Source organism: Scomber japonicus, chromosome 4 (assembly GCF_027409825.1).
Source record: "Scomber japonicus isolate fScoJap1 chromosome 4, fScoJap1.pri, whole genome shotgun sequence".
Classification (NCBI taxonomy): Eukaryota; Metazoa; Chordata; class Actinopteri; order Scombriformes; family Scombridae; genus Scomber; species Scomber japonicus.
Window position 1 is genome coordinate 18,992,737 of NC_070581.1, and position 10,131 is coordinate 19,002,867.

General features: G+C 43.3%; 1 protein-coding gene across 1 annotated transcript; it reads right to left on the reverse strand.

The window, feature by feature from the left end:
* Positions 1-8,362: 8,362 nt before the first annotated feature.
* LOC128357889 (adenosine receptor A1-like) lies at positions 8,363-9,901 on the reverse strand. The gene is made up of 3 exons (XM_053318297.1): positions 9,456-9,901; positions 8,890-9,353; positions 8,363-8,732 (listed from the first exon to the last, which is right to left on the reverse strand). Exons 1-3 carry the CDS (start codon positions 9,791-9,793, stop codon positions 8,488-8,490), a joined length of 1,047 nt encoding a protein of 348 aa, XP_053174272.1. The 5' UTR covers positions 9,794-9,901; the 3' UTR covers positions 8,363-8,487.
* Between the last annotated feature and the right edge of the window lie 230 nt (positions 9,902-10,131).

A 10,131-nucleotide genomic window follows, 5' to 3' on the forward strand; every position in this document is an offset into this window, starting at 1 on the left:
GTGTGAAGACTATTGTGGTCTGTTTTGTCCGCAGTGAGTGTTTGAGGACCGGGAGAGCCCTCCAAAAATGTGTGTTTGTTCGTGTGTGTATGTTTGGTCACTTTGAGGACTCAATATTACAGTAACCGCCACAAGGAATTAACTGTTTCGCTTGACAAAGACAAAACAAGATTAGCGTTTTGCCCTAAAGTGGTTAATGTAATTTTTAAAAGAGATGGAAAAGTTCATGGTAAGAAGTATTCAGGTCTTTTTTTCTTTTTTTTTTAATTTTTAGAATTATTCTCAGCATTTTAAAAGATGACGTCATTTCAGATGTGAGCTCGGTTTGGTTGGCTCAGCTTGGGATACCCGCTTAAACGCCACTGATTGGTCTGCAGTCAGGCTATAGACAAGGTCGGCCATTTATGAACAGATGGATTTATGTTTTCTCTCCTAATGATTGAAGTCATCTAGAGGCGACTGCTCGCTGATCCAAGATCTGCATTGGTGTGAGAAAGCAAAGGGAAACCTGGGAAAGATGCCAACGGCGGGAAAAAAAAGTGACATTCTCTGAAATATCCACCCTCCTCGCTCATTGATTCATTTAGCTGAACTCCCTCAAACCCCTCCCACTGAGGAGGGCTGATATTATCCCCGATGGAGGGAGAGGATGAATTGAGGGAAGGATGGAGGGAGACGCGGAGAAAAGCAGGCAGAATAAAGATGTCGAAAAAGACAGTAAGTCTCCTGGGACTTCTTTTTCAGCCGAAAGAACTTGATAACAAATGTCCATCAGTTTAGAGTTTGGATCTCAAGCCAGTTTGGGCTTTTTTGATCTACTGATTGTCAAAATGTGGTAAGATGGAACAATACGGCAGTGTTGAGATTTGCTTGTCTCTCTCGCCATCTGTCTGTTGCTGCAGGATAGTATAAGTAACGTACAAGTCGAGCGGTGTGTTTTGAATGTTAGATGATTAACATACAAATGCTCTGAGTGCTCCCAGCTGCTGTCCCACTGTTTTGTGTCACAGTGTTGTCTGCTCACGACAATTTACACGTCTTCTCTGTCTTTTTCTTTTCTCTCTCTCTCTATCTCTCTCTCTCTCTCTCTCTCTCTCTCTCTCTCTCTCTCTCTCTCTCTCTCACTCTTTCTTAACTCTTTTTCTCTGACTCCTCCTCTTTCTGTTCCCCCTCTCTCGCTACAGCATGTCCCTCCCTTCCTCTTTCTATGTCTCTACGCCCCCCCTCCTTTTTCTCTCCTTCCCTCTTGGCAGCAGTGCCAAAGTGGGCAGGCGGACCGAGGCAAACACAGCACAGGGCAGAGCAGAGGGCGATCCAAAGGCTGGCGAATTGATTATGTGTATGTTTGTGTTTTGAACTGTCCTGTGTCTGTGTGTTCCTGTGGTTGTTTCCGTTTTGGTCATACGCAACTGAAAGTAATGTGAGTCTGTTGCAAGTCTGATTTGGAGCTTTTTTTTTTGTTGTGCACTGTGTTTGATACTGTGGCTTCTGTGTTTTGTGTGTGTGTTATAGGACTGTGTGTGAGCAGACGTCCCTCTGTCACCCCGTGTACGGACAGACGCACTCACGCCAGTAGGAGGGGATTGTGTGAAGGGGGTGTAGCTCTCAGAGGGTGTGCTCTACTCCTCTTTTTTCCCTTCTTCCCGCCATCACGGCCCTCTTCTCCTCCAGTCCTCCGGCCCGCCCGCCGCTCACATACAGGCTCCAGGTATTTTTCTTTTTTATCCTGCGACACCTCTTCCCATCTATTTCACTGCCCTATAATCTTTCTCCTGCACTTCCTTTCGTCCTGTTCTCTGTCCTTCATCATGGTCTTCGTACTGCAAACGTGTCTCTTGTCGTCAGTTGCCACGCCGCACTCCGCTCGCCGCCATTTTGGCTCTATGGACATAACAGGAGAAACTTTTCTAGAGCTCAGAGGGACCCCACGACTCCCTGCTGACCATCTTCTATCTTTTGCTTCCTTCATCTCTTTCTCTCCTTCCCTGTCCCCCTCTTCTTCTTCCTCTCTGCTCCAGGACAGCAGGCTCTGACAGAGTGGTAAACAGTCTTTCTGTGGCTCTCCTTACTGAACAGGTGTCTCTTTGTAGACTGGCAGGAGGAAGGACAGGCCTCCTTGGTTACTTTCTGACCTCAGAGGGTTGACCGAGTCATAGAGCTGTTGTTGTGTTCAGGTCAGTATGAGTTTAGCTGACCAGTGTCGATGGGTTGCACCCACAGGACAATCAAGACGCCTGGCAGGTCTCTTATCAGCCGTTATGATAAGTAATATGAGGGTAATATTTACTTTGTTTCTCATTCCCTTTGCACACTGTTTGCACTTTCTTACACTCAGCTATGTGGCAGTTGTTTTACAGGAGCATGTGTGTGTGCACTAGTTTTATCTTCCTGCGATCTTTAGGTGTGACAGTTTATGAAAAGGTGGCAACTGTAATGTTTGTCATGACACACTGGGTCATAGGCTACTGTATATGATCATTTGTGGTTCAGAGGAAACTCAGGCAGAAATGAAACTGAGTTAGGTCAAACACAGACAACACTGTAAAGAAAAGGGCGGATTGTTTCGCAAAAGTTGTTTCCTTTAGTGGTCTTTTTTCACTTTATCAGCAAGGCTGTTGGTTTACTATCACTAGTGTGACAAAAAAAGAGTGAAAATAAACCGTTGTATTTATCTGATTGATGTGTATCTTATGCAGCTGCAAGGAAATAAGCTAATTCTTCATATTACACTGTGTATTATGTTTAAAGTCTCATTGTGAGAAACGAAAACGCCACTCAACCAAAGCAAAATATCATTGTTGCACTCCCTATTTTAGACAAAACAGGATATGTTAATTTACAAACAAACGATTAGATAGTTGAATCTACATTTAGAAAGGACATTTAACACTGATATGAAATATCAGCATTTTGTATGTAAAATTAGGAATGTAACTAGAGTGCTTATTGTCAGTATTGTATCTTGTATCTAAATAGGGATTGGTGTTAAGATGGCGCCTTCGTGCCACGTGTTTAACAAACAGAGAATATGGGCAGACCCTTTCAACATACCCCTCACAATTCGTGGGCTTACTACTCCCAATTCCTCAGCATTAGCCTCTGTCACTTCAAATTGCTCAGCTTTGGCATTGAGAGGCAAATTAATACATTTAAAGATATGAAAAAGTTTCTAAAATATATCTTTTTTATGAATATAAACATGTGACAGTGATGAGAGGAAAATGTTAAGAAAGAAGAAGCTGGAAAAAAAAGAGAGAGAACAAGGGTTACAGAGACAGAAAGAGAGGTAGGGGTGGGAGAGCTCTTTCCCCGCCCCTCTCTTATCCTCAGATGAACTTATCGTGTTGCCTCATAATGTTTCTGAGTTTTTCTCCTAGAGGCAGTCAGGCTAACTTCCTGAATTCAGCCTCAACATAGCTGATTGGCTGATATCTCGGCTGACCGGCCACAGTTTGCAGCAAGGCAACAGGAAGTTTCTCTTCTCATGCAGGAAGCTGCAGCTGTTTCGTCCTGACATACACTGCTTTGCACTCTTGCACACAAACTCTTTGTATACTGTACATACAGGCACATATGCACACACACCCTCTTTGAAAGGGCATACCTTTTAAAAGTGTGTTTGTGCATATATTCTGTATGTGCATGTGCAGCATCAGTAAATGCTATACCATGTGGGTGTGTAGTAGGTACATGCCAGGCCAGTAATCTGAGCTATCAGAAACATTTGAAACCATGGTAACCACACATCTCATCAGCATATTAGCAAAAGCATACACAGGAGGAAAAGAGGGGAGAGGATAGAGGGAGTAGATGAAGAAGAGGAGAGAAATCGGTGGTTTTTATCAACATGCTCACATTGGATAGTATAGCTGAGCAATTCAGAAATTGTCCTCTTTTTATTTTTATTAGTTAATAATTCTCTTGATGTAATACACCCATATATATTGATATATATTAATAAAATGCAATGTCATGAGAAGTTAACCTGAGATGCTTATTTGTAAGTCTAAAAAATTGGAGATTTACAAAAGTGTAATGACCTGCCACCTCTTTGAAATACTGATTAATGAACTTAGCTGCACGTCTTCCTGTGTATCTATGTTTGAAATGATTGTTGGACATTGTGATTGTCAACACAATGGCTCCTTTATATCCCTGCCTTATCTGGGTCATACTATCTTTTCATCAAACACGTTGCCCGACATGTTTACCAAGCTCTTATGCCTGTGAGTCAAACATTTGTGTGTCTTGCAAAAAAAAAGAAGTTGATGGCAAAGGGCTGAAGGTATTTCCATTTAATTAACAAATTTGTAAATCAGGATCAGATAGGTTGAGCTTTTTCCATGTGTACAGGTTAGGCAACTGTGCTGTGTCTACCAGTGTGTGGTTGTGTTTGAGTACCTGCCTTTCTATATGCATGCTTACTTGTGAGCATGTGTCCTGTGTGTTTGCAGCTGATTAATGAGGATATACAGAGCATCAGAGCAGGCACCATGCCAAATGGGCATGGAGGAGACTCATTGCGCCTGTCCTTCGTCCTTTAATGTAGGAATAAGGCATTCCTTAGGGAATGGGGGAGATAGAAAAGCAGGTACACTAAAAATCACCATAGCGCTCTATAGAGGACAACCATACTTTCTTGTATCTGTGAGATGCCCAGACTCTCTGCAGTACAGCTGGACAACAGTAAGACAAGACTGGCGCATCTGTTTGGATCGTTTTAGCTGTAGGAATTCCTCATTCTTCTCATTTATTGTGTGGCATACTTCCTCTGCCAACTACAGCTCCCCTACCCCTCCTCCTCTTTGCCCACCATCACCACCTCCTTCCTCCCTCATTGAAATTCTGCCTGGTACACAGACACTGCCCATTCTTGGCACAGAGCTCAGAGAGGGAGAGAGAGAGGGAGAAACACACAAGAACCTTTACCAATCGTCTGGTGCCCCCTTCGTTGTGTCTGTGCCAAGCATTCATCCCGTCTCGCGGACCAAGGGACCAGGCAGTCCGATAGGTATTTCCCGGCCTCTGCTTTCTGCGAAAATCTGCTCCAATTCCGAGGAGTTTTGTTGGCAACTGAGCGTTCTGTGTATGTTTGGGGATTTGCTAATTAATTTGTGTTTACGTCGTTTGCATTGGGTGAGGAATAAATCCGATGAACGATGCATCCTTTCACAGTGGGTGAGAGGAAGCTAAGGCCTATTGTTTCCACAGTGTTTTTCATCTTAATTTTCGCATGTTTTTTGATTCGTGAAAAATGGCACATTCATTTCATCATTTTTTTGATGTGTTTTTTGATAGCACAGCAGATTTAGGTTGATGTCAAAATTTTGTAAAATCGATGTAAAAATGCTAATAATAAATGAGTGGTAATTTAATTTGGCAGCCGTTTTGATTTCGGTCATTCAATCTAATCTACAAAAGTGCTGAATAAGTAAATAGTTTGGTCATAACAACTTGCGTTTTGTATATGTTAAAAATGTCTTTTTTTTAATTCTTGAAAGGCCTTCATACTTGACGGTGGCGGTTATAGAAAAACACATTTTGGTTGGTCATAGCAGAGTAGCGTTATCAGAGGGCAAATGAGGACAAGGTCTGTGTTTTCCTGGCTTACACAGAATAGCGCTAATGTGAATTTACTACCGTTGAGCCATAATTCTGCTGTGACAGATGTACAGACAGACTGTCTGATAGAAAGATGAGATTAACTCAATGGGCCACATTTCTTCCTTTTCTCGTCTTTTCTTCAGGATCCCCTCAACTGCCCTACTGACTTGTGGCACTTTTATTTTTGAGCTGTTGACAGAGAAAATGATTTGCCCTGGAGGAGCCATGCGTGCCCCTTTTTTGTGCCACAGACAAAGTCCACTATCACAGACAACAGTGCCCAATAGAGCTCACATGACTGACCGAGTTTGGCCTCAGTGTTTCCAAAACAGTCTGGAGTTGTTCACGGAATGGGACACCAATTTTTACAATTAACCCAGAAGCACAGAATTCCCCACAAGTATTTAATGTTTTCATTCGAAGCCATGCTCAGATGTCCTGTTAAATCTTCATTAATTTGACCCATTTCCCCACAGTACAATATGTTATATCACTATTACTCTGCTCCTCTCAAATACAGCGCCAGTCAGGGGACCATTCTTGGCAACTAAACAGAGCTTGTAGATCTGTCACTGGCATGGTGGCAGAGTTGGGCATAATGCCAATAAACCCCCACCCCCTACTGTCTGTCTGGTCTTCTGTAATCAGACTAGCAGGGTCTACTGCATGCTAACTATGGGCTGGTCTGGACCAAGTCTCTGGGGTTGGAGCTGTATGCTAATTTATGCAAGTGGCATACCTCCTAACCCCTTCTCTGTCTATCTGAGGCCCAGGTCTGGCATTAGTCTGGCACTTATTAACCCTTCAGTTGCTGCTATGTTAACCTGCTGGCACATTACGACCTTTATACCGCAAGAGTTTAGCAAGGTACAAAAGAGGTTTCTTAGTGAAATAACTAAAAGTTGAATCTGCGTGTACAGTGAGAGTTCCTTAGTTAAGATTTTTGATCAAACCAAAAAAACTGGTATCAATAAAATCATAGGGACAATTTCTCTGTGAGCTTTCCCAGCTGTCTGATAAGTAATGTTTGAGATTGTCCTCACTCAGTACCTGTGATAGTGTGCTGTCTGGGTCTGTTGGCATCGTCTTGGAGCTTGGCACAAGATTGATTCTCCATCACTCTCGACAGAACAGCCGCTCTTCCTTCATCAAGAGACAGCAAACCCCCCTGAAAGGTAGACCGTACAATGTTTTTAAGCAGACCTAAAATGGCCGATGTGTAAGACGCCATTTTGTGTTTCCTTGTTTTGTTTTGGGGGGCAGAATCCCAGCCTTGTATTCAATCAGAGGCAGCTGGTGGCAGCCATATTTGCAGGCATCTGTGTGTGTACCTCCGTCTGAGAAGCAGCAGCCAGCCTACACAGGGATAGCCCACTGGAATGAGCTCAGTTTTTGGCAAAAACGGAAATGAATTCCTGGCACAGAGTCGAGCAGCTTTTTTTTCTCTTTCGATCACATGCCAGAGTCTCAGGAAGCCAGTGAGTTGTTTGTTGGGCTTTCACACATTAGTGCTCTCACTTCTCGATGTCTGCTCATGGTTAAATTATTTGTCCTTGAATTATTTTAATGGAACAGAAATCTCAAAGACATTTAGCACTGCAACAAAAAAGCTTGGGTGATCGGTGAAGATGATGCCAATATGCAAAATCTCTGAGGCTCTTCTCTTGTTAAGGAGTGATAAATGTTTTTCAAAATCTTGGCAGTTGAAGACTTGTTGTCATTAAGCACAAGCAATACGTCCTGATTTTTATCTATTTCCAAAAACACAGGAATAAAACAAAAAATTTGATTACCCTCCTTTCTGCAAGGATTGAAATTTCACTTCAAAAATGGCAATTCTACACACCCTATCCAGTTTTATCTTGCATGTATTTTTACAGACAATACTAGTTAATTAAGATAACCCTCTCTGTCTTTTCTTCTTTGTACCATTGCAGGAGTATAACCTTTGTGGATCTTTGATGCTGAAGCAACGTGGATGCTGTCCTTGGGGCTGAGGTAGTAGATTGAATAGTTGTGGGGTTTTGTAACCTCTTTTTGAGATAACTATACAATCTACTGTCTTTCCCAAGGAGACAGCTGAGTCAGCCACTCACCGACTGTCATCTGCAGATGGGCAATCATGCCATCCAGTCAAAACATATGCTTGCAGCAATCAACACAATGAGCTGTGACAAGCAGTGTTTCTGCTAGAACAGGTTAATTATGTGGGGTGTATTTAATTTGGGCTCTGTCAGGGTGAGGTAGTAGGTTGTATAGTTTGGTGGGTGGGATTGCACCCTGCTCAGGTGATAACTATACAGTCTATTGCCTTCCCTGAGGGGCTCACTGAACACGTGAATATTCAACACACTGTCACATCTAAATACCACCTTTATTCTTCCATTTCACAAAAAAGGAGCAGGTATGGTATATGTGCTGGAAAGGATTAATGTTTGACTGATTGAACCTGTCACATGACTAACCTAAAAATATGTACATGTCAATAAAGTTGTACTTGCTTCAAATCAGTTGTCCAAGATATTGAGATATTGAAATAGCTTGTTGCCAAGTGTGATTGTGTGATGGCTTCATGGTTTGTGTGCAACAGAGTCTTGAGTTTATTAGTATAGAGACCCCTCTAGTGGAGACACATGAGATAGCTTTGACTAGAATAAAGTTTGCAGATGGGGAAGTCAGTCATATGCCATGGCACACCTAGAGTGTGCAGGTTTTATATCAGACCAAACACTACACATTCAAACACTCACCGTAGTGCCTGCATTTCCTCAGCCTATATGATTATACTGTATGTAATAAAGCATTAAATGACTGTTTGATTGTGAGAGTGTGTAAACCATTTGACACAAATTCCCATAAACTCAAATCTCAAACATACTTCACTTAAAACATCACTGTGGATTTTTGTTTTATGGTGTTAGGATGTAGCCTTCCCTCCTGATCCACATCTGTGTCGTCTCTGTATGATTTGTGGCCTGTTATTGATCGGCGAACTCGCTTGTCCCCATGGCAACAGTTTAGCCTCATCAGGCGACTCCATGTTTGGCTGTAGGCCTGTTGGATCTTTGGGATGCGGTAAGCATAAACTACAGGGTTGACAGCTGAGTTGGCATGAGACAGGAGAATACCTGGAAAATTACAATTGTTACTCTCAGACTTATATTCACTGTGACTGAAATGACATAATTACATTAATATCCAAATAATGGAGGAACTATGCAAATAAAAACATGAAAACAACCAACTGCAGAATGTGTAAGGAATGGAAAAGCTACTGCCACCTGCCTGTATATAGTGTCCCCTGTGTGACAGCTTTAGGACCATGAAACAGCAGCAGACAGTTCATCAGATGCAGAGGAATCCAGCAGCCAGCAAACAAAATGAGGACCAGAGCCAGGGAGCAGGCCAGCCTCCTCTCTCTGAGCAAAGAGGCTTGGGCTTGAGGACTGCTGTCCTTCAAACGGCTCTGCAGGCTCCAGAAGATTCGAATGTAGAGGAAGGTCATGACCAGCAGGGGCGCCATGACACATCCCAGGAAGTTGAAGTACACCATGAAAGGAAGCGAGATAACAGAGAGGAAGGTGCAGGGTGGAGAGATGAAGGAAGAGGAAGATGTATTTGTGGAATCAGATGCTAGAGTGGAGTAGTTGTGCCAGCCAAACATAGGGGTGAACCCCAGCAGACAGGAGAGTATCCAGCACACAGACACAGCCAAACATGTACGCTGCTGTGTGGCCACTGCTTTGTATCTGAGGGTGAATAATTAAAGAGAAAGAAAGAAAACAAAAGTGAGGATGTGTCGTATATAGCTTTTCTTCCTGTAAACCAGTGTTTCAGAGTGCATAGCTCACCTGTGCGGCGTGTGTAACCGAAGGTATCGGTCAACAGCAATAGCGAGCAGGGACAGCACAGAGGCCTGCGTCAGCACGAGCACCACACAGCTGAGAAGCAGGCACAGATCAGATGTCATATTCACCCAGCCATCCAACAGTACAGCCAGGGGCACTGCGGCCACACCCACCAGGAAGTCTGCCACTGCCAAGGAAACCAGGAAGCAGAACGTTGGCTCCCGAAGGGAATCCCGGATGCCAACACACACTGCACACACCACCAACGTATTGCCAAGGCAACAAGCCACAGCAATCAGCACCTCTAGTGTTGTGTAAGCCACCCAGGTCCATTCAGCCATCACTGTAGATGGAGAGCAGAGAAGATGAGAGATGTTTGATTGTACAAGTTTCCTTGAAGGTTGTTTACAGGTGTTATGAATTCCACAGTGAAGTCCAACATAATCCTTGTATCCACTGTTCACATGGTGTATTGCTGCTTTCAGCCTGTGCCTTCAAATGACCAGAAAAGCATTAAGCTGATGCTTTTTATATACAAACGTGCATGCGCTTCTGTGCACACAGGCGTGCACTCCATGGAGACACCATCTGTATTTCATCAGTTAGTGAAAATCCCTTCCTCACCCTAATAAATGTGCCTCAGTAGCCTTGGTTGAAGGCTTCTGTTTGAGCCATGTCA